Source organism: Dermochelys coriacea, chromosome 9 (assembly GCF_009764565.3).
Source record: "Dermochelys coriacea isolate rDerCor1 chromosome 9, rDerCor1.pri.v4, whole genome shotgun sequence".
NCBI classification, from domain to species: Eukaryota; Metazoa; Chordata; order Testudines; family Dermochelyidae; genus Dermochelys; species Dermochelys coriacea.
This window is the reverse complement of record NC_050076.1, coordinates 64,256,024-64,280,906: the sequence shown is the minus strand read 5'-3', so window position 1 is coordinate 64,280,906 and position 24,883 is coordinate 64,256,024. Positions and strand designations below refer to the sequence as shown.

Below are 24,883 nucleotides of genomic sequence, written 5' to 3'. Positions count from 1 at the left end.
TATAATAATTCACAGTGTCTGTAGGAAAATAATAACCTAATGCTATTGGTAAAGACAGCTTCCCACAAAATATGCAGTGTTACAAACTGCACCAAAACTGGGCACACTGAGGTAAACTCTAGCTGTATGTGTCATGTTTTATTATATTCCAATCCAGTCATGGTTACACCATCAATTCTGTAGCTCCAAGAACATTTCTTTCCAGGGGTACACTGGGCTGCAAATTTGAACACAATGAAATCTGCATGTGAGGAGAAGGCAGTAACCTTGGTTCATGCTGAACAACAAATCTCCAGGAGTATGCTCATCCCCAGAGACATCCGGGGCTGCTCCAACTGAAGTTGGTGGAAATTGTGTATGTGCATCTGAGGAGATGGTTTGAAGGTGACACTGTAGACTCCGCTGTCTCTGAGCTGCAGGTTCTGAAGGAGCAGAGAAGCATTTTCAGGAAAAAATACAGCTCCGCCTTGGTATGCGACGTGTATAATTATGTCCAGAGCAGCAGGTGGGAATCCCCTCAGCACTGGCAGAGCAGTTAGACAGTATATAGATGGTGAGTGGATTAGGGATGTTACTGAAATCCCACTGAATGGACGGAGGAGAGGGAAATGGCCCCTGGAGCCTGTAGGAGATGGGCAGAAGGACAGAATGATTGACAGTTACATTGAATGAATCCTGAGGAATGTCAATGAGAAGAGCATCGGAGGAACCTGCAATAAACTGGCAAAAATAGAGATCAGCAAATCACCCACCCCGGATACAGGAGAGAGAATTCAGCCACAATTGTTCTGACACCACCAGTGTGCATGACAGTCCTTGTTTCTAGTGCCTAACATGGGGGCACTTTCTGGATACTTGCTATTGTGAGACCTAGCCAGTCCAGTTTCTAAAGGAGAAAAATCCTACTCTCCCACCCCTTTCCAGCCCTGGTGTGTGAGGGGAATGAGCTGTACTCTCTGCCCCACATGCAGCACCCCTTCATTCTGTTTCCTCTGCAGCTGGAGCCATGCAGGGAGTGGGAAGCCCATGGTAGCTCTCCATGCTGTGCAGCCAAGGGAAGGGAAAGGGAGGTGGCAGAGGCACCATTGTAGAAAGAGATGGAGCAAAAATGGTGATGGAGGGAGGTTCTGGACCCTCTGCCCCACAAATGTTGCCTGGGCCAGGCCCAGTTTTGGATCCCCAGAAGTTGGAATCAATGCATGTGGAAGAGGTCTTTGCTCCTACTACTGGTGCCACTGCTGAGTTGGTTTTGCATCCACAGCTCCTGCACTCTTAGTCTTATGTGAGGCTCCAGTATAACCCAACTACTGAGTTTTATACTGAGGGAGACCAGTCCACTCCCCAAATTGTTATATAATAGGGGCAGACAAAGATCTTCTGCTCACCATGCCACTGCTCCCCAGTGGACAACTTCCATCCCCTATTGGAGCTGTCAGCAGGAAGCTCTAGAGCAGGTCTACACCCAAACTTGTACTCAAATAACTACACTGAACTAAAAATGTCCTTTGATTTAGCTTAAGTTGTATAAAGCTATATATATATATATGGTCTACACCCAAACTTGTACTCAAATAACTACACTGAACTAAAAATGTCCTTTGATTTAGCTTAAGTTGTATAAAGCTATATATATATATATATATATATATATATATATATATATATATATATATAAGCTTATAACTTATTTGGACCCAGCCCCTTAGGCTGCTGACGACACCTGGGAGAGGGATTATTATATTGAAGACCTGCTGCTAATCCCCAAATAGGACCATCCCCAACATGTGGGAGTGTTTAGATTCTGAAAATGGATTCAGATCCAAGTTCATAATGAGCTCCTATCTTTACAGAGAGTTAAAGCAAAAACCCCAGCTCTGAACACCCCTAGACTTTGGGCTGTTTGAAATCTGGATCCGACTTTGGCACCTTAAGCCGATCTATGATTTTAGATCAAATATTTCCAGCTCTGCCCCATTCCCCAACTCACCAAGAATGAGAAGGATGAAAAAGCAGCTCTAGACCCTCCTGGAAAACATTGCGTGTCTCCAAGCTCAGACAGTGGCCCCAGCAGCACCTATGCGGGAGGAGGATGCTGTGTCACTGATCTCATGATTCAAGCAAATGGCTCTGAAATTTCCCCTGTGCTGAGGAAGGAAGTTGTTACCACTGGGAGATTTAATGTCCTTTAAGCCCGTCCCCTCTTTTAAAACCTGTGAGTGACTGTCTTAACTGCTGGAGAATGTGTGTGAGGTTTTCATGTGTCGATTGAAAAGACTCTCTTATTTCCCTTGAGGTAGAGGTGAATCTCTTTTAGGTGTTGGTAACATAGAGTTGATGTCACACAGGTGAGCTGTTCTAATTCCCATCTGATCCAGAACATACATTTTAACTTAAGCTGCTCTGCTGTGCTACATTTCGCAACACTCTGGCATCCCTCCGTGGGGCTCATGTCTCACGCTCATTCTGTTCCCCTTCACCCAACCACATGGTGAAGCAGGTGTAGAGACAACTTTTTTTTTATTTGCGGGGGCTCGAGTTGAAAAATAATAAAATAATAGTTGTTAAATGTCACTTCATCTAGTAGTTTTGTACCATGACCACATATGTCCACTTTTAATGAAGTGAGATAAATGAGCTTCTCTTCCAAATACTTTCCTTTATTAGTACAATCGCTATTTTTGTTGGTTGGAAGCTAAAGCCCCCCAAGTCTCCAGATGTCTATGCCCATGTGGAGGGGAGCTGTGGTGCTTCACAAAATTTCCCTGTTCTTTACTCTCCACATTGCTTGAGATGAAGTCCAAAGAATCCTCTTATCTTTGCCCAACATTGCTATGGTCCCCAAATGGCAGGGGAAAGAACCCCTCTCTAATCACATTTCTGTGGAGCTTAAAATCTTTCCACCTCCCCCGAAGTGGGAGAGGAAGAAGGCCCAGCATTTCTAATGGTGCATAAATACATTAAACCAAATGCTGCTATACCCAGTACATATCAAAAATGTTGCGATACATCTGTTTTGATCTGCCCTCCACTATCCATTCTCCCTAAATGGAGCATTGGTCTATACTGTACATCAGAGGAGCCCAGAAATGAAGTTTCATAGCTAAAAATAAGTCAAGAGTGAATCTTAGAAATGTATTCACATTGCAGATGTTCAGATGAGCCCCATGTAATTTCTGAATTCCACATTGTCTGGAGGTACAAGACAAAAGGCTAAAGGCTGTCAGGTGATCTTGGCTCTCCCTGTTCACCATCCCCTTCACCCATATAGTTTAGTGCCATCCATCAAGTATCCAAACAGCCTGTGTGGAAGGTAAATCCAGGAAACCAGATACTATTTGCTGTGCACTGAGATGGTGTGCTAAACCACAACAGAAAGAAGGAGGAGACATAGTCCCTACCCTATGGAATGTTCACTCTATGTAGACAGTTCTGTTGCATAATACACCAGGTGCTAAATATTCAAAAGTTACTTAGACAGTGAAGCCCAGATCCTCAAAGGTATTTAAGAGACTAATTCTCATGATTTCAGTGCCTCAATACTTTTGAGAAGCTGGGCTTTAGGGCTAGATTATTAAATGTGTTTAGGTGCCTAAAGTGCAGATAGGTGCCTAGTGGTATTTTCAAAAGCACCTAGGTGCCTAACTTCCACTGAAATCATTGGAGTCAGGTACCTAATCTGCTTAAGGCAGTTTTGAAAACTCCACTAGGCACCTATCTGGATCTTTAGATCCCTAAATAATATCTTTGTAAAACTGGCCCTAGGTCACTTTTGAAAATAGGAATTAGGCTCTTAAGTCATTGAGGTGCTTTTAGAAACTTTAGCCCAGGTGACCAGAAGATGAATCTAGAGCAGTGGTTCCCAAACTGGGGTTCACAAACCCCTGGTGGTTTGCAGAACGTTACGGGGGTTTGCCAGAAAAATTTCACTAATGGTGGCCAGAGGACACCAGGCATTGGAGGCAGCAGGTGGGACCCGGTTTCAGGGTAGACAGCCCAAGCCCCAGGGAGAGCAGGGCCGGGCATTTGGGGCTGGCAGCCCGAGCCCTGCCCCCGTCAACGGGGGAGCCAGACACCTGAACCCCAGTGCTCTGTGCAGGGCTAGCAGCCCAAGCCCCAGGGAGAGTGGGGCTGGGCAGTTGGGGCTGGCAGCCCAAGCCCCGGCGGTCAGCAGGACCTGCAGCCCGAGCTCAGTGGAGCTCAGTTGACTGGGGCGGTCAATGAGGTCCAGAAGCAGGAGCCGCACGGAGTGCAGAGCCGGCAGCCCAGACCCCAGCCCAGGGCCAGTAGCCTGAGCCCTGTGGTGGGCAGGGCGGCAGCTGATACCCCAGGCATGCAGGTGGCAGCTCGGACCCCTGTCCTTGTCAGACAGGGGAAGTTGGCATCGAGGGTAGAGTGAGCAGGGGCCATGCTGTACTTGGGGGGTGGTCCAAGCTAATTTGTTCCTCAGAAGGCACCCTCCTAGGGATGGACCTCATGGTGGAAGTAAAGCTGTTTGCAAGCCAAACCAGCCGGAAGCACGTTGCAGCCAGTATAGCAGTGTTAAGGTGCCTCAGTAATTGTCATTTTTTCTGGAGTGCTGTTTTGCTTCAGTGAGACTTGAATGAATCTTCTCATTTTCTAGTTTGTTGGTTGCTAGCAGTCTCTCTGTGTTATTTTTAGTAGAACTTTTGTACACAAGTTCAATGGATAAGTGGCTGAAAAAGAAAAGTGTAAAGACACAAGAATCAGCTAGTGTTTCCTCAAGTCCGCACTTTGGAAAAACTAAGTCTAATGATCATGAGGGTCCTGGAAAGTCACTTACAAAGAAATGAAAATATGACGATTATTATATAAAATATGGCTTTACATGCATTGGTGATCAAGAACGTCTAAAACCACTGTGGTCATTTCTGGTGATGTTCTAGCAAACAGCAGCCTCTAACCTTCTCTACTTCAGCGCCATTTAGAAACTAGGCATCCTACACAATTCGACAAGCCTGTTGATTTTTTCAAGTGAAAATTAGCTCAGAGGAAAAGTGACATTACCAGTTTTATATCCAAAGCAAGTACTGATAATGAAAATGCACTTGAAGCATCATACCGTGTGAGCTACCGAGTAGCAAAAGCATCAGAAGCCCATACCATAGCAGAGAGCTTGATTGGTCCATGTATAAAAGACATAGTTCATTGCATGGTCAGAGAAAAGGCTGCAAAAAGGATTGACATGGTACCTTTGTCCAATAATACATTGTCACCAAGAATTAATGACATGTCAAATAATGTAGAGACCACAATTGTACATAGAGTGAAAAATAGTCCATATTATGCTATGCAGTTGGATGAATCTAATGTAGCTTGATGTAGCTAATCTAGTTATTTTGCTATTGTTTGTACGTTATATGAATGAAGGTATGGTTGAAGAAGACTTGTTGTTTTGCAGACCATTGAAAGAACGTACAACTGGAGAAGATATCTTCAATCTGACTAATGCATATTTTCAAGAAAAGGAAATAGATTGGTCTCATTGCCTAGGCATTTGCACTGATGGGGCCACATCAATGACAGGGAAGTATACTGAATTTGTAGCTCGAACAAAAAAGGTGCATGAAAAGTCTCTTGGACTCATTGCAGCATCCATAGACAAGCCCTCGCAACAAAATGCATGCCTGAGGGACTGAAGGAAGTGCTGGACAATGCAGTGAAAATGGTGAATTTCATAAAATCACAACCAACAAATTCCAGAATATTTCATGTACTTTGTGAAGAAATGGGTAGTGTACACAATTGTCTGTTGTCCCATACTGAAGTTAGATGGCTCTCATGGGCAAAATCCTTGTGCGCTTGTTTGAGCTTAGAACGGAAATCCTAGTTTTTTTCAACAGCCACCCTTTCCACCTTGCCAGCTGTATGGAAGATGTCTGGCTCCAGAGCCTAGCTTATTTAGCAGATATTTTCTCAAGAATTAATAACCTAAATTTATCTCTTCAAGACCTCAATATAACTGTTTTCAACATGTAAGACCGAGCTGAATCCATGATAAAGTTGCAGTTCTGGGAAAGTTGTTTGAAAAACAATCAAACTGAGTGTTCTAGTAATCTTCATGACTTCCTGGCAGAACATAAACTTAATTTGGATCAGTGCACTAAAACCAATATAGTTTTATATTATATTATATATAGTGTTATACCAACACTGTAACCGGGTGCAGACTCACGGGCAGCGCCTCCTGCTGGTCATCTCTGGGAATTAGCATTTCAGCCTCCAGAGCGCCCTCTTCAGTCCGGTGTCTCGCCTTGCTGCTGGCTCCTGTGTCCCTCCCAGGACCCCGGTGCCCCTTTCACTGGGTACTTCCCCCTGACAGTACCCCACAGTTCTAGGTCTCCCCCTCCCAGGGGAACCTCCCACCCACTATCCCTACCTCGCCTCAGTTTTAGGCTCCTGTCAGTCACCAGCTAGCCCCCGTGCCCTGGGGCAGACAGCAGTATGAGCCACTCATCACTGGCAAGGTTGGGTTTGGACCTGCTGCCTCTCCCTACCCGTGGCTGCCCCTGAAACCCCCATGCCTAATAGGCCTTCCCAGGCCTGCAGCCTGGGGCTTTCCTAGGCCAGAGCTCCTGGGCTCCCTTGGTCTTTCCCCAGCCCTGCTCCAAACTAGGTCCTCTATTCAGGTCTCTGCAGCCAGGTCCCTCCCTCTCAGAGCTAGAGAGAGAGTCTGCTCTTCTGCTCTTGGCTTCCCTGGCTTTTTATAAGGCCCACTGGTTTTGTTTGGGGAGTGGCCCCCATCTGTGGCTGCTCTGCCAACCAGCCCAGCTCTTCCCCTTGCCCCAGCCCTCTCCCAGGGCCATCTTAAACCCCTCTGGGCCCGAGCGCGTGTCCACCCCGCTACACACACCTAAAAAGACTTTGCACAACTTTCAGAGAAGATTTTCTAGCCATGTCAGGCAATAATGACTGGATTCGCAACCCTTTTGATGATACCACTTTCTCAACACAGATATTGAACACTGAGGAAAATGAGAAATTGACTGAGATCTCCTGTGATTACAAACTGAAAAGGAGTTTCAGAAATCTGTCATTGATCAACTTTTGGCTGAGTTTAAGAAATGAGTACCCCCTTCTGGCAGAAAAAACTGCTACAGTTTTGTTACCATTTTCAACAACATACTTATGCGAGAAAGCGTTTTCCTCGTATGCAAATCTGAAAACCAAATACAGAAACAGACTTGATGCCAAATCAGACCTGAGACTTTATCTATCTCAAGTGGTTCCAGACTTCCAGGAGCTATGTAGAGCAAAGCAAGCGCATCCATCACACTGAGGAAATTTAAACTTAAATCCCTGGAAATATTCATTTTTAGGAGAGGGTTCATGAGATTTCACAATATAGTGAAAGGGGTTCGTGGGCTGTTAAAGTTTGGGAACCACTGATTAGAGTAAAGCAGTGCAATTAAACAGCAAAGAATCTGAGCCAGATTCTGGCTGCATTGTGGCCAGAATTCCAGTGGGGGAGCGCACATTGGAGTGGGAAAGTGCACAGTGTATCCACACAAGTCCTCTGGGCAGCATGAAGGGATGATGAGGTCTTGGCCCTTGTTTCACCCTAAATTTTGCTACTGCTTTTGGGGAGACTAACATCCCTGGCCTAGCAGAGTATCTGCATTCCTCAACAGGTCTGTGGCTGCCCCCTTCACAGAATCTGCAGCCTCTCCTTCTCATTGTCCATAAAAGGCCAGCCATAGCCTTCAAGGTGGTAAGCTTTGCACAATAAGTGTGCTTGAGGAGTGATTTAAGTGAGGAGAGGATGGATGCTTAATAACCCAGGAACAAAAGGGAATTCTGCTCTACCGGAGAAAATGTCTCCAAAGAATAACAATTCACTGACAGCTTGATTAACATGAGGCAGTAACTGCCTCAATTACCAAAAGTTAGTCTCATCATATAGAGGGAAAGGCTCAGGTCAAATGGGACCACATAATGGAGTTTGTCCAGTGACTGCAGAGCAAGAGAGAAAGTGCAGTGTCCATGAGCATCTACAGTACTCCAATCACTCAATTATTTTCTCTGATCTGAAATTGTAGGCAAAGCACTACAGCATCTCAGTGCTCTTATGAGGTCCCAAAAGCAGAAGTACTAAACCAAGTTTTTCTTGTCACAAGCTATTTCACAACCAGCTTTCAACTTTCCAGTTCTGTTGGTCATTTCATCCTCGCCTTCCGTTCAGCAATAGAAAAAAGTTCTCTATAACTAGATATGTATTGGTGAACAGAATCTCCTCTTCCTACCATACAGATCTTCAGTTGGTGGGAATTAGTAAGGAATAATGCACAACCCCACCCTTTTGACAAATGGTTGAACATCCGCGACACTGGCTGGTTGGATGTTGATAACCACGTTCTGCTCTCTGTTACGCTGGTGTAGCTAAAGCCAGGATTCACTGCTACAGAAACAGAAGGTCAGGAGGAGGCGGTGGTCTCAATCTAAGAGCACCCATGCAGAAAGTGAGTCAGTTAGGTCAAAGAAGTGTTATTGCTGTGGTTAGCATGGCTCCTTGACTAGCAGTGGCTTAGATCATTCTGAATAGCATGAGGTAACCACATGTATTATGGGGACTTGGGTCATGCACATTCAGAATGTTACAGGAAATGTTTGCTGCCTTGAAACTGTTACACCTTGAATAATATTTCAACCATTTATTCAGGGGTCTTAATTTTACTGAGGCTATATCTCCACTGCAGACCCTACACTGGCATTGCTATGCTGGTATACTCCCATAGTGCACACACAGCAGATGCTGACAGAAGGAAGAGTTTTGCCAGTGTGGGAACACCCCTCCTTCCCCAAATGACTTTAGTTGTGCTGACAAAGGCACGCTGCCGTCAGCATAGCTGTGTCTACACTGGGGGTTTTGTGTTGCTAGGTGGGGGGGAGGGGTTTCACAGCCCTCACTGATGTGGTTGTGCTGGTATAAGTTTTAAATGTAGACCAGGCCTGAGAGTCCCCTTTGGACACTGAAAGCCCTTGCTGCCCCTTCACCAAAGGTATTTACTCTTTGAAAATGAAGGACATTTTTTGCATGTATCTAAAATCACTCACCCAGCCACCTGCCAGGAACATTAAGCAAGTGCTGCACTATAAAGAGCATCCTTTCATTCCTGGGGCAACTTAGCAAAAGGCCTTTGGATTGACTTTCGTGGAGACTGTTTGATGGAAGCACTCCTGGCAGGTTTCAGAGTAGCAGCCGTGTTAGTCTGTATTCGTAAAAAGAAAAGGTGTGGCACCTTAGAGACTAACAAATTTATTTGAGCATAAGCTTTCGTGAGCTACAGCTCACTTTATCGGATGCATTTGGTGGAAAATACAGTGGGGAGATTTATATACACATACAGAGAACATGAAACAACGGGTTTTATCATACACACTGTAAGGAGAGTGATCACTTAAGATGAGCCATCACCAGCAGCGGGGGGGGAAAGGAGGAAAACCTTTCATGGTGACAAGCAAGGTAGGCTATTTCCAGCAGTTAACAAGAACATTTGAGGAACAGTGGGGGTGGGGTGGGGGGGAAAATAACATGGGGAAATAGTTTTACTTTGTGTAATGACTCATCCACTCCCAGTCTCTATTCAAGCCTAAGATAATTGTATCCAGTTTGCAAATTAATTCCAATTCAGCAGTCTCTCGTTGGAGTCTGTTTTTGAAGTTTTTTTGTGGAAGGATAGCCACCCTCAGGTCTGTAATCGAGTGACCGGAGAGATTGAAGTGTTCTCCAACTGGTTTTTGAATGTTATAATTCTTGACCTCTGATTTGTGTCCATTTATTCTTTTACGTAGAGACTGTCCAGTTTGACCAATGTACATGACAGAGGGGCATTGCTGGCACATGATGGCATATATCACATTGGTAGATGCGCAGGTGAACGAGTCTCTGATAGTGTGGCTGATGTGATTAGGCCCTATGATGGTGTCCCCTGAATAGATATGTGGACAGAGTTGGCAACGGGCTTTGTTGCAAGGATAGGTTCCTGAGTTAGTGGTTCTGTTGTGTGGTGTGTGGTTGCTGGTGAGTATTTGCTTCAGGTTGGGGGGCTGTCTGTAAGCAAGGACTGGCCTGTCTCCCAAGGTCTGTGAGAGTGATGGGTCGTCCTTCAGGATAGGTTGTAGATCCTTGATGATGCATTGGAGAGGTTTTAGTTGGGGGCTGAAGGTGATGGCTAGTGGCGTTCTGTTATTTTCTTTGTTGGGCCTGTCCAGTAGTAGGTGACTTCTGGGTACTCTTCTGGCCCTGTCAATCTGTTTCTTCACTTCAGCAGGTGGGTATTGTAGTTGTAAGAATGCATGATAGAGATCTTGTAGGTGTTTGTCTCTGTCTGAGGGGTTGGAGCAAATGCGGTTATATCGTAGAGCTTGGCTGTAGACAATGGATCGTGTGGTATGATCTGGATGAAAGCTAGAGGCATGTAGGTAGGAATAGTGGTCAGCAGGTTTCTGATATAGGGTGGTGTTTATGTGACCATCACATATTAGCCCCATAGTGTCCAGGAGTGGATCTCTTGTGTGGACTGGTCCAGGCTGAGGTTGATGGTGGGATGGAAATTGTTGAAATCATGGTGGAATTCCTCAAGGGCTTCTTTTCCATGGGTCCAGATGATGAAGATGTCATCAATGTAGCACAAGTAGAGTAGGGGCATTAGGGGACGAGAGCTGAGGAAGCGTTGTTCTAAGTCAGCCATAAAAATGTTGGCATACTGTGGGGCCATGCGGGTGCCCATCGCAGTGCCGCTGATTTGAAGGTATACTTTGTCCCCAAATGTGAAATAGTTATGGGTGAGGACAAAGTCACAAAGTTCAGCCACCAGGATAACTGTGACATTACTGGGGATACTGTTCCTGATGACTTGTAGTCCATCTTTGTGTGGAATGTTGGTGTAGAGGGCTTCTACATCCATAGTGGCTAGTATGGTGTTTTTAGGAAGATCACCAAAGGATTGTAGTTTTATCAGGAAGTCAGTGGTGTCTCAAAGATAGCTGGGAGTGCTGGTAATGTAGCACCTGAGGAGGGAGTCTACATAGCCAGACAATCCTGCTGTCAGGGTGCCAATGCCTGAGATGATGGGGCGTCCAGGATTCCAGGTTTATGGATCTTGGGTAGCAGATAGAATACCCCAGGTCTGGGTTCTAGGGGTGAGTCTGTGCGGATTTGTTCTTGTGTTTTTTCAGGGAGTTTCTTGAGCAAATGCTGTAGTTTCTTTTGGTAATTCTCAGTGGGATCAGAGAGTAATGGTTTGTAGAAAGTGGTGATGGAGAGCTGCCTAGTAGCCTCTTGTTCATATTTCGACCTATTCATGATGACGACAGCACCTCCTTTGTCAGCCTTTTTGTTTATGATGTCAGAGTTGTTTCTGAGGCTGTGGATGGCATTGTGTTCTGCATGGCTGAGGTTATGGGGCAAGTGATGCTGCTTTTCCACAATTTCAGCCCGTGCACGTTGGCGGAAGCACTCTATGTAGAAGTCCAGTCTGCTGTTTCGACCTTCAGGAGGAGTCCACCCAGAATCCTTCTTTTTGTAGTGTTGGTAGGAAGGTCTCTGTGGGTTAATTTGTTGGTCAGAGGTGTGTTGGAAATTTTCCTTGAGTTGGAGACGTCGAAAATAGGATTCTAGGTCACCACAGAACTGTTTCATGTTCGTGGGGGTGGAAGGGCAAAAGGAGAGGCCCCGAGATAGGACAGATTCTTCTGCTGGGTTAAGAGTATAGTTGGATAGATTAACAATATTGCTGGGTGGGTTACGGGAACCACTGTTGTGGCCCCTTGTGGCATGTAGTAGTTTAGATAGCTTAGTGTCCTTTTTCTTTTGTAGAGAAGCAAAGTGTGTGTGGTAAATGGCTTGTCTAGTTTTTGTAAAGTCCAGCCACGAGGAAGTTTGTGTGGAAGGTTGGTTCTTTATGAGAGTATCCAGTTTTGAGAGCTCATTCTTAATCTTTCCCTGTTTGCTGTAGAGGATGTTGATCAGGTGGTTCCACAGTTTCTTTGAGAGTGTGTGGCACAAGCTGTCAGCATAGTCTGTGTGGTATGTAGATTGTAATGGATTTTTTACCTTCAGTCCCTTTGGTATGATGTCCATCTGTTTGCATTTGGAGAGGAAGATGATGTCTATCTGTATCTGTACGAGTTTTTTCATGAAGTTGACAGATTTCCACTCTATACGGCTAAATTCAGTGCCTTGCATAATGACAAGTTTCAGAGTAGCAGCCGTGTTAGTCTGTATTCGTAAAAAGAAAAGGAGTACTTGTGGCACCTTAGAGACTAACAAATTTATTTGAGCATAAGCTTTCTTGAGCTGCAGAGTGACATTCCTCTGTGTGAGCATTTCCAGATGACCTGTGTATTTATGATTGTGTGGCAGGCACTTTTTATATTCAGAGTGCAACGATTTTAACACATGCGCTTGTCTTCCTGGTTCTATACACAGTGATTTGTCACTTTCAAACTTGATCATCTATAGCCCTATGTGGATATCTACGGCTGGTTTCCAATGAAGTACTGTCCTTTAGTGACCTTGTTTTACCTTCAGCACTGAAGGCAGCTTTGAGGATTTAGTACCTTTCAAAGGTAACTTCTTTAAACCACAACAACACGCCCTGGGCCAAATTTATCCCTGTGATAAGGAGGAAGAAGCCCACTCTTCTTCTTTGTCAGAATTCCCTGGTACAATTTATTTCAACTCTAAGGATATTGCTCTGTAATGCAATACAGTGTGTAAGTTACAGTGTGTGTTACCAAGTTGGTAGAAACTTACAAAAGGAGGGATTGAATCTCATTTTGTCATTAAATATTTTCTTCAGATCACTTGGTTTGCATTTGAAAAGTCTGCAGTTAGCCTTGCTTTTCCCAAGTGACATAGGCTCCATCAACAGAAACTTCTGAAATGTCTTACATTCGTAATTGTCTGTATCACCGGCAGTGAAGGAAACCACTTGCAAGTTCTATCAAAGGTGAAAGATTGAAGGAAAATCAACCCTCAGAATGAAAGCAACTTCCTTCCTGGGAGGAGAGGGCATTTCAGACATCAGTAATGAGGCAGTCTCCTCCCACATAATTGCTGCCACACTTTGAGTGCAGAGAAACATGAAGTTTCACAGGAGCTGCCAGAGCTTCTCCTCAGTCTTCCTATTTATTGGTAAGTCTGAGAAGGGGAAAAAGCTGAAAACACTTAATAGAAATGTAATAACTGGAGTCTGATAAATCTCAATAACTAACAGGAAGAAAACAGAGGGAAGCATCATGATGTAGAGGAATGGGTACAGGATCAGCAGCCAGGATCTCCTGTGTTCTAATCCCAACACTACCAGTGACTTGCGGTGCAATATTGAACAGGTCATTTCACTTCTGTTTTCCTTAGTGTCCCCAGTTTCAAAATGAGTAGGATACTTACCTCATGGGGATGTAGTGTGCATGCCTTAGCTAATATCTGTACAAAGCTTGAAATGTGTTATTCTATATTTGTAATATGCCTTTTAAAATAGTTTTACAGTGTGTAATTAATTCTTTGTTTCCCTCTAAACACAAAAAAGGGAGCTATCCCCAAATCTTTGTATTAGTATTTAATCTAATGGCCTGTATTGTCTGTTTATATAATGACTGTGTTACAATATTTCACTCTGGCTAGAATTCTGAGATGGGGTTTATAACAAGATTAGCCCTTACACAGTGCTAGAGCACGGCTCTCTGTGTTTGCATGAAAGACACTATAAAGAATAGAGTCGTATTACATGGATGTTACATGGATGATAGCTGGTTAGAGCTGCATAGTAACTATGCGAATCCACCAGCCATTTCCATCTGTCTAGTGGCACAGCCTTTGTGGGAGCCACTGGGCCCTGTGAAAGTGCCTGGGGAGCTGCTATGCCATGGCCAGGAGATGAAGATTATAACTCACATGGAGAACCCCTGTACCAATCCTGTGTTCTTCAGCTTCTTGTGGAGTACAGGTGTTGCTCTTCCATTAATGAAACAGAAAGTCCATTCCCTGAAATGATGAGTTTACTTGTACTTTTCAATATGGACAGACCCAACCCAGGTGTGTTCTACTAAGACCCTAGGACTTGTTCGAGTCTCTAAGGAGCCTCAGGGTATTTGCTGTTATAAATGAACCAGATCAGTAGCCTGTTCTTCTATATATATTGGCTCAGAATTCATTATTCAGGGAATCTCCTAGGAATATTAACGCAGACCCTACATTCCTGGTACTCTGCAAAGGGACTGTATAAGCCGTATGAGATATGAAGTTAGCCTTATCTCATCTGTACTTAGTTTTGTTTTAATGAGACTTATTGTGATGTCTGGAAAATTAGCATTACACATAGTATTAAATTATCATTTTCTCTCCAGAGACAAGGGATTCTCATTATGATGTGTTTGCCACTGGTTTTGACTGCAGGTAATTTTCTGGTTTCTGTGTGTTTATTGCAGGTATTTCTTGGGCTCTTCTTATTGAAGTTCCTCAGGATTCACTCAATGGAACTGTCGGTCAATCTGTCCTTCTCTCTGTCACCTATAAACTCCAGGGATCATTTCCCTCTCCACTGTCAATTCAGTGGACTTTCAGCAATACCACCAATGTGCTTGTCACCTACACAGGGACTAACATCTCTGTCAGTGCTGAGGGGATTCCCACCTGCCATTCTGGAAATGTTTTTATACAACCCTCATATCAAGGTCGTATTATGTTTTTTCCTGAAAATGCTTCTCTGCTTCTTCAGAACCTGAGTCTCATTGATGGTGGAGTCTACACTGTCAACTTTAGACTACTGAAAAAAACTAGAGACATTGCATTAATTGTATCAGCTCCTCATTTTAACGATGGAAACCCAGGTAACCATACAGACGTAATTTATAATATCCATAGCATAAAGGGAGACTGACCTATCGCTGGTGCCATCTAGACAGTCATTTGGAATAGGTAATTTTTCCTGTGGGATGTAGATCCAGGGCAAAGCATGAGAACCCAGATGATGTTAGTCTGTGATATATGTGAATCTTTAAAAGCAGCAGCCCCTTTAACCCTCTTCCTCCAGATAAAACCAAAGATCCCAGACTTGTGGAGTATTTCATGGCTGTAGGTTTATGGCAAAACACAAAGAAAACATTTTGATTCACCCATCATAAAAATGCAAACAGTTTTTTGATACATCACCAGCTTCAAGTGAAACAGACACACGGGACCAGATTCTGCACATGGCATCTTGGTTATACAGCTATTTATTGTGAATCTAATCCTTGGAGCACATTTCAGGAGTGTTGATATTAATACAGAGTCTGTATGATTGATCTTCTTCCTTGGGAAAAGTTAACTATCCCTGAAGTCTTCATAGTTTTTAATCTTTCAGTGTCCATTTGCACTGCTGTGGAGGTATTTCCTGAAGGTTTTTTCCTCTGGGTTTTATACTGATTAGTAATTAGTTTGAGGCAATATGAATATTTTTCTTAGCTGAGCATGAATCTGATAGAGAAGGGGCAGAGACTTTTTTTTTCTTTTTAATTGTAGTTTTGGAGCCTGGTAGATCTTAAAACTTATATTTGTTCTCTTGGTCAGACTGGTGTGTGTCTAAAATGGCTGGCTACATTTCTTTTATGGGTGAGCTGTTGTTTTAAATAGAAAGACCAATTACAATAATTACTATAAACCACAGTATGTCATCTGACAAGATCCGAGTCACCCTAATCATGTCACAGCCATTTATGATTCTTTACTGTCAGATTACGGTGTATAACCTAAATAAAATCTAATGACAAACTCCTCTGAGATCCTGATGTGACCCCTACACTTTGCTAGACACCTACGATAAATGTTTACATAATAATGTAGAGAATGCTAGCTGTCCCTCTAAAACAATTCAGTGATAGATGTCCTGTAACTGTGAGAAAGATAAAGTCAGATTTTACTTTCAATGTACTGTATGCAAAGTACTGTACTATACTGGCCCACCTGATTCAATTACATGGATTCTTCTTATTACTGCTATTTTTTTAAGCATCTAGAATGTGCTTGGTCAAGAGACGTAAAAAGGCAGTGTCTGCCCAGAGGAGCCAACTGTATAAAAGACTGACACATCTGAGACAAGATCCATTGGGAGACCTAGGAGAGGTGTTAGATTAGGATGTGTTCTTCTCTTTTTTTAAAGATATACTTTCCTTCCTGTCTTTCCCTTCCCCTTAAATAACAATGGGATGGAGAAGGAATTTGACTGATGTGAGTGGGCCTTGTAAATTAACCTTTGGACACGGCAATATTACAACAAATGAATGTAAATCATATGTGTATTCACTGGAGAATACTCTACTGCACTGCATTATTCCCTTGGAGTGTGTGGTCTGGCCAGTGATGAGCTGCCAAAAGCTGAAGAACCAGTTCCTTCAGTTGCTCCGGGTCTTCGGTGGCACTCCAGAGGCAGGTCCTTCAGTCGCTTCGGGTCTTCAGCAGCATTGAAGGACGTGCTGCCAAAGTGCTGCTGAAGACCCGGAGCAAGTGAAGGGCCTGCCACTGAAGTGCCGCCGAAGACCCAGAGCGCCGCTGGGTGAGTAAAAATTAAAAAGGGATTCTCAGGGGAGCCTCCCCAGCCAAGAGCTCAGGCGGGCCAGAGTTTGTCCACCCCTTTAACAACTGGTTCTAAACCGGCTTCAAAATTTAACAACTGGTTCGTGTGAACCAGTGTGAACCGGCTCCAGCTCACCACTGGGTCTGGCATCAGCCTACAGCAAAGCCAGGAAACTAGTTCTGAGGCCTGAGATCCACAAAAACAGTTTGCATGGATATTAGGAAAAACTTTTTCACTAGGAGGGTGGTGAAGCACTGGAATCGGTTATCTAGGGAGGTGGTGGAATCTGCTTCCTTAGAGGTTTTTAAGGTCAGGCTTGACAAAGCCCTGGCTGGGATGATTTAGTTGGGGATTGGTCCGGGTTTGAGCAGGAGGTTGGACTAGATGACCTCCTGAGGTCCCTTCCAAACCTGATATTCTATGATTCCATGATTCTATGACTCATAGTGTATCTGAGTTGCCCCAAACATTGCTACCATTTGCTCTCCCCACATGTATGGGTCACACTGTGGAGTCAGAATTCTATAGACACACACATATTGCATCATAAATTATATCAGATCTTAAGGGGAATATGCCATGTAAATTGGCTCCTTCTCCTGTCCAGTGGGCTATGTCTCTTTTCCAACCGTGCAGCAAATCTTCATCATAAATGCTGTGCAGTGAGAGGGGGAGGGGAATAAAACTGCATAGCTGCTTACTCCCTGTGTGCCATCCTTATTGCATGATAATCACGTCCTTCTGCTCCTCTCTGCACTGCATGAAGGCATGAGAGGAGCACAGAGGCCAGTGTAAGAAAGGGAGCTATAAGCCACTCTGTGCAGGTTTTCACAGCTTCTCCCCAACTGCTGAGTACATAACTTTTTAGGGCCAACACTCAATCAATTTCTCCTAACTTCAGAAGAATCACTAACCACTACACTGAGGGGCCTTAGCCAAAAAGCTTCCTGACCTCCCCTATAGTAACTAGCTGCTGCCTATAACGAGAGACTAGACTGTGGCTGACATTTTTCCTGTGAAAAATTTTATGTTGAATGCAAACTCTAGCTACTGCTAGATAAAATACACAGACAGCTCATAATTCTTGTACTTCTCAGAGTCCAGTGAACCTACAGAAGATGACAACCTTGCCATCCCTGGGCACCCAATAGACTACATTGCTGGAGGCTGCTCTACGTTACTCTTTCTTCTGCTGCTGCTGTTGTGCTGCAGGTGGCACCGGGGTGAGTAAATCAGCTCATTGGTTTCACTTGCTAATATTTGTGCTTTAGGTTCTTCAAAGACATTTTTTAAAGCAAATTCAAAGCTGTGTTGGTGGGTTTGGAGGGAGATGGCGTCACTTACAGTTACAGGGCTGGCTGCTCTTCTATCCCCTTCTTGGTTTGTCTGAGTGAACCCTCTCTGCTGTCAAGCCCACTCGCAGACTGGCCCCATGCTACAGCCCCTTGTGCATCAACAGTGCTTACCCAGCAGCTCTGACTGGGCTCACGCCTTGCAGTTCTTGCCTTCTGGAGTCTGTGATCAGTGGTGCTCAGTAACAAAACAGCCTCCTTAAACCAAAGGGATGCTTACTGTAAAAACAAGCAAACAAACAAAACCACCTCGAGCGACATAGTTATGTCGACTTAACCCCCAGCGTAGGCGCAGCTATGTTGACAGAAGAGGCTTCCATCGACATCACTGTCATCGTTCGGGGAGCTGCTGTTTCTACACTGTGGGCTGGTCTGCACCGAAAAGTTGCTTCAGCATAGCTATGTCTCTCGAGTGTGAAAAATCCACACTCCTGAGAGATGGAGTTAAGTTGACCTAAACCCCAATATAGACAGCGCTAGGTGGATGGAAGAATTCTTCCATTGATCTAGCTACCGCCTCTTGGGGAGTTGGATTATCTGCAGCAGTGGGAGAACCCTTCCCGTCACTGTACTAAGTGTCTACACTGAAGGGCTACAGCGGCGCAGCTACAACGCTGTAGCATTTTAAATGTAGACAGCATGACAGAAAAACTTCTTCTATCGCTGTAGGCAACATCTACGCCAGAAGTGGGCAAAATACGGCCTGCAGGCCACATCTGGCCTGCGGGACCCTCCTGCCCGGCCCCTGGGCTCCTGGCCCGGGAGGCTAGCCCCTGGCCCCTCCCCTGCTGTTCCCCTCCCCCACAGCCTCATCTCACTGCGCCGCCAGTGCAATGCTCTGTGAGGCGGGGCCCTTGCAGAGCCGCAGCCTGACCCAGTGCTCTGTGCTGCACAGTGGTGTGGCTGGCTCCAGCCCGGCGGCAGGGTTACCTGTCCTGGTGCTCTGGGCAGCACGGCTGTAGCGTCACCAGCTACCGGTGCTCCAGGCAGCGTGGTAAAGGGGCAGGGAACAGGTGGGGTTGGATAGAGGGCAAGGGAGTTTGGGGGGTGGGCAGGGGGCGGGGGTGTGGATAGGGGGCAGGGCAGTCAGAGGGTGGGAAACAGGGGGGTTGAATGGGGGCAGGGATCCCGGGCGGGCAGTCAGGAAGGAGTGGGGTTGGATGGGGCAGTGGGGGCAGTCAGGGGTGGGAGGTCCGGGGGTGGTCAGAGGACAGGGATGGGTGGATGGGGCAAGGGTCCTGGGGGGGCTGTCAGGGGACAGAGAATGGGGGGGTTCGATGGGGCAGGAGTCCCGGGGGGGCCATCAGAGGGCGAGAAGCAGGGGGTCCAGATAGGGGGTGGGGGCTGGGCCACACCTGGCTGTTTGGAGAGGCACAGCCTCCCCTAACCAGGCCTCCATAAAATTTCGGAAACCTGATGTGGCCCTCAGGTCAAAAAGTGTGCCCGCCCCGATCTACACTATAGGGTTATGCCAGCATAGTTATGGTGATGTAGCTGTGCCTGTATAGTCTCCATAATGTGGACAAGCCCTTTCAATCTGTCTCCCTTCTATCTCTTCCAGCATGTCTCACTCGTAGTCTAAACTTAATAGGGCCAAGCTACTCTCCTTAGACCTGAATCTGCTCTCACTTACATTCATTTTACACTGGTCTAACTCCATTAGAGTTGGTAAAAAAATGAAAAATTCATTTGCACAAAAAAATTTGACATTTCAGAGTTGTTTGCATTTGGAAGGGTTTGAAATGGACCCATTTTTCATTGTTTGGAAAATTTTCACTGATTTTTTTTCAATTTTTTTATTAAAAATATTACTGCAAGTGCTATCACCGTGGTATCTATAATTTTGTTGTTTACTCAAAATCCAACTGCATAAGAAATATGTTGATAGCCGTTTTGAATTTTTTTATTTTAAAATGTTTAAAATGTCACAAAATGTTTCACAAACACCAAAAAAGTCATCAGGTCTGACCAATTATCCCCAAAACACTAATTTTCAAAACAATGCAAAATTTCACCTTTCTTTGTGCCATTGCATGAGGCTTTCATAAGTTACAGGAAGATCATGAGAATCATCAGTAATTGCCATCAGTACAAACATTACTTGTATATGCAGCACTGAGGTCACAAACTAATCATATCTATACAATATGGGCATAATCTAACTTATCTCTACTAACTATTAAAGTGAACTTTACAGGTGCAGCTGGATCACAAACAACCAGAATTATAAAGCAAGAGCAGGTAAGAAATAATAAAACTATGACATGGTAATTTGGGTGGAAAATAAACCCACACCTTGTGAGAAGACAGAAAGTAGGATCTGGTTCTAGCTGAATAGTAACCACATGGGGGAATTTCTTTTTGTGGCAGGAACATTAATGTGTGGTTGTGCTTGGAAAATTAACTTTGTGGAAATGGAGTTGAGGGGTCCCATTTTGATCATGTCCTGAGAATTTCTTTATCAGATGTGCTTAGCTTGCAAGGAAGAAGATAACTTTCCTAACTCCCAGCCCAGCAAACTCACAGCCAGCTCTGAGAATCAAGCTAGGCTCTTTCCATCACAAGCATCATCACCGGTGATACAGGTTTTGTAGGCCAACTTATACTCACAGTGCCACTTTTCAGAGTAGACTCAGGCTTCAATGAAACCTTCTCTTCCATCAGATAGTCTGGTTGGATCTATAGAATAGCATGCGTGCTCATATGGAAAGAGGGAATCTTAATTGATGGCTGGCATTGCACTCATAAGAGAATGTCAGGATTGTATTTATCTGCACCCTGTCCTTTTAATTGTTGAAGGTCTGCTGAGGAGTTTGAAAACTGTCCCTGGTCTGGGAGCAGAATACTGGCACAATGCATTAATGGATAATACTGTACTAATTCTGGGCATCAGTTAAATAGAGCTCATAGACACTAATATCTGAACTATAAGTAATAGGGAATAGTCTGGGGACAAGGTTTCCTTCCTATCACCCTTCCCAAACTCCAAAGCATCACAGCTGTAGACTGAGGTTCTAAAGTGGGCAGAGGCGGGGGAGGGGGAGAGCTTCACTCATTCTCAATGCACTGAAGTGTATTGGTTGAAGCTGTGGATGTTGTGGGCCTCATCATCAAACCCACAGCCTTTCTCTCAGAATCAATGATCAAAGCGAGATGGAGCTCACCAGAGCTGAGCTCCAGCAAATCTATCGTGCTAAACCCAAACCAGAAACTCGGCTTCCTGCGGACGTCATAGGGACGAGAACAAAGAGGCCAAAGGCTGAGAAAAGGAAATAATAGAAATTAATGTAAAAAATTGAAAGTGAGGGGGAAGGAAAGAGGGTCAGATCAGATCTGCTCATTGATGCTGCCTGCTCCTCTGCTTCCCTCTTCTCCTCCCCTCCTCCGCTCCCCTGCATTTCATCACCCACTCTCTGCTCTCCAACTCAGCCCTGTGCTTCAACAGGAAATAGTTTTTGTGCTTCCCCATCTACTCCCTGCACTCTGGACCCTGACTCACCCGCTACAGCATTAGAGACTTCCTCATTCCTCAGCCTGGCTCCACCTGACGGGTCCGGACTCACCCGCTCTGTGAAGCTGCTACTCTCACCCGCTGAAAGTCAGTGTGGTTTTTCTTGCAGCTGTGCGTGGTTTGCAATGCGCTCCATTCTGTGCTCTCATTGTGCTCTCTTTCCCACGCGCTCTGCTGCCAGTATCTGCCTTTAAGAGAACAAGCTGTCTGCTGCTAGGGATGGACAAAGTGCTTCATTTTAAAAAACAAACAGCCCAGCCTGAACCCTCCCCTGTTTGCTAAGCCCTCTGGAATTCTACTCATTCCTTCAGCGCTTTGCAGTTTGAAGAATGGGTACCTCTACCTCCATTGCCTCCACTCATGTCTCCCTGATCTTTGTCCTTCCCTCTTCCCAGTCTGAACCAAGACTCAGAGTCCACAAGGCTGAACTTCATTCTTCCAGATCCTTATTCATTTAGAAATGCATCACTAAACCACCTACTGCTTTACATCATTTAAAGTAATTATTTAAAGATAGCACAATCCATTATAAGCTACTCAGCTTAGTCTCCACGGTAGAACTCCCTTCGTGGTAAGCAAACATCAAATAGCCCACCGTTCCCTACTTTCCATAGGCAGGGCTCAGGTGATCTCCTTTTATCCAGACCGACTCACGGGCCTCAGAGTCTCATCTTGATAATGATTTTCTCTGTAGGTCCAGAATCCTGAGGACTCCCTTGTGGACAGTACTCTGTATTTAGAAGCTCAAGAACATCCTTTGACCAGATCAAAGCCAGAGACTGAGTATGCAACCATCGGCTTCTCTGTACATAACCTAGCCTGACACTGACAGCAGCAGATTTGGGGAGTGAGAAGTACGTGCTCTTCCATGACTGAAACTGTGTGATTGGAGGTTCTGTTGGAAACAAAGGAATTGTTCCTTTTCAGAAACATGGAAACTGGAGGCAGTAAGGAATGACTGAGGTCCCATGATGTCCAGTCCCTGAAATCACCCAGAACTGCCCAGACACTTTCACAGATTTCCCAGGCCAAAGGAAAACGTGTTTTAAATATGTTGAGTTTTAATGGACTAAAACTGAAGAGCTGTCGTGATCTCCAGGAAGAGCTAAATTCCCAATTTTGAGCACAAGAAGTGTTGCATGTTTTTGAGCTTGATAGCTCAGGAGCTAAAGTGACTTCTGCTCCTATACCCCTATGCAGGCATCAGTTCTAGCAGAGCCTGGAATATTCATTATGCATCAAGAATGGCAATCAGTCCATCCTTATAGCATATTCTTTGTTCAGTGGACTGTACACCTGCCATTGTGAAGCATTGGTTAAATATAAAAGAAGGGGTTTCCTTTTTTCAGCTGAAGGGACAGCTTTTTAAGGGACATATCTGTATGTTTCTTTACTGTTGCCAACTCTCATAATTTGATCACAACAGTCACAACATTTGGTGTATATCTTAAAGCCCTAGCTCCTGGAGTCATGTGAATGCAGAAGAATCTCAGCTTTCAGTTGAAAGAAAGAAAGTTTCTAGTTCTCAGGGTTGTGGACAAAAAGTGACCTTAGTGCGACTTAAAGGATAAAAACTCATAAGGTCAATAAAAAGAACTCCAAATGTATTATTATTATTATTTTTAATCTCAAGATCTCTAGCCCCTTTTAGGATTTTTGAATGTTTGGAGCTGGTAATACAGTTCAATTTTAATCTCTTCGTGTTCTTGGGAATGTGGAGGGGGATAGATGGGACAGGGCTGTCTGTGCTAGAGGAGAACAGGAATCAAACAAGAAAATGCAAATTAGGCTCTTTTACAGCAAGGTGCCTTAAACATGTACCTAACTTGAAGCAAATGAATAGTCTGAAGGAACTCACATGTGAAATTGCAGAACTACTAACTGTGGTATGTAACCTATCGCTTAAATCAGTTTCTGTACCAGATGACTGGAGGATAGCGAATGTGATGACAAGTTTTTAAAAAGGGCTCCGGAGGTGATCCTGGCAATTACAGACTGTGAAGGAGCAGAGAGACTGCTGCCGGGCACAGCAGGGGTTAAAGAACACCTGTGGGTTCAGCTAGCCCAGCTCCGTTATACCTGCAGCCAATACCAGGCCTGGAGGGGGAGAAAAGAAAGTCAGGCTCAGGGGCTGACTGGCAAAGAGGCAGGAGCTCTCTGTATGTCTGCCTGAAGTCACAGACCAGCAGCCTACCTGCCAACGCAGCCACTGGAGGCAAGTAAATCTTCCCCTGCCAAGGGGAATCTACAGATAAGCCCCAACTGTGGGGCAACTGGACTAGCGGGGCCATGCCCCAAACCAAAAGGATTTCCATAGGAAAATCAGGAAAACAGACCCTGAACCACCTCCCCCACATGGCTGGGAGAAAGATCCATCTCACCTATTTAGGGGTTGAGCGACACAGGATCCTGGGCCAGGACCTGAGAGAGAAGGAGGGGTCAAGTCCCCCTACAGCCCCCCAACCAATGATCTAGCCACTAGGCTCCCCAGCCACTGATGGCCCTCTCACACAGACCATTAAGTCTAACTTCAGTACCAGGCAAATTGATTGAAACTATAATAAAGAACTGAATGATCAGACACATAGATGAACGCTATTTGTTGGGGAAGAGTCAACATGGCTTTTGTAAAGGGAAATCATGCTTCACCAATCTATTAGAATTCTTTGAGGGGGTCAACAAACGTGGACAAGTGTACTTAGACTTTCAAAAAGCCTTTGACAAGGTCCCTCCCCAAAGGCTCTTAAGCAAAGTAAGCTGTCATGGGATAAGAGGGAAGGTTCTCTCATGGATCAGGTTAAAAGATAGGAAGCAAAGGGTAGGAATAAATGATCAGTTTTCAGAATGGAGAGAGATAAATTAAAGGTAGCCAGCCAGTCAGGCAGCGGCACAGACAGCTGCAGCGGCACAGGAGCTAGCAAACAGAGCTCTAAACAGGGGAGTTTGAGTGGGAGTTTGCAAGGGGAGTTTGGCTTGTGGTGCTTGTTTGGGGTTTGCTTTTGCTGGGGGGTGTGTGGTCTTTTTGGTGTGGCTTGTGTTTCCCAGATTAACAGGATTTAGGTGGGAAGGAGATGACAGATACAGAGGCAGCTGTGGGAGTGACTCCTGCAGTGAAAGACACATTGAGGATGACTGGATGTGGAAGCTGTGGTATGTACATGATCCTGGAGGGGGGAACCGGTAAGAGTTTTGTCTGCATGAAATGCCGTCTGATAGAGCTGACGGAGGAAAAGATCCGAGGTTTGGAGATGCAGGTGGAAAGTCTGGTTGAGTTTAGGAAGGGGTTTGAGCAGATGATGGAGCAAAGATATGAGGTATCTGAAGGGAAAAGCTCAGACTCACGGATGGAAGCAGGGCTGGGGAATTTTGAGGGGAGACTGGATGAGGAAAGTGGTCAGTGGAAACATGTGACTCAAAGAACCAGGCAGAGAAAAAGACGGGCTAGT

The 24,883-nt window shown here is 45.0% G+C and overlaps 1 protein-coding gene across 1 annotated transcript; it reads left to right on the top strand.

The window, feature by feature from the left end:
• The first annotated feature begins 13,065 nt into the window (after window positions 1-13,065).
• Window positions 13,066-24,019, top strand: LOC119861910. Its single transcript, XM_043492269.1, has 5 exons — window positions 13,066-13,156; window positions 14,449-14,850; window positions 17,672-17,797; window positions 20,124-20,167; window positions 22,132-24,019. Exons 1-5 carry the CDS (start codon window positions 13,105-13,107, stop codon window positions 22,258-22,260), a joined length of 753 nt encoding a protein of 250 aa, XP_043348204.1. The 5' UTR covers window positions 13,066-13,104; the 3' UTR covers window positions 22,261-24,019.
• Window positions 24,020-24,883: the final 864 nt, after the last annotated feature.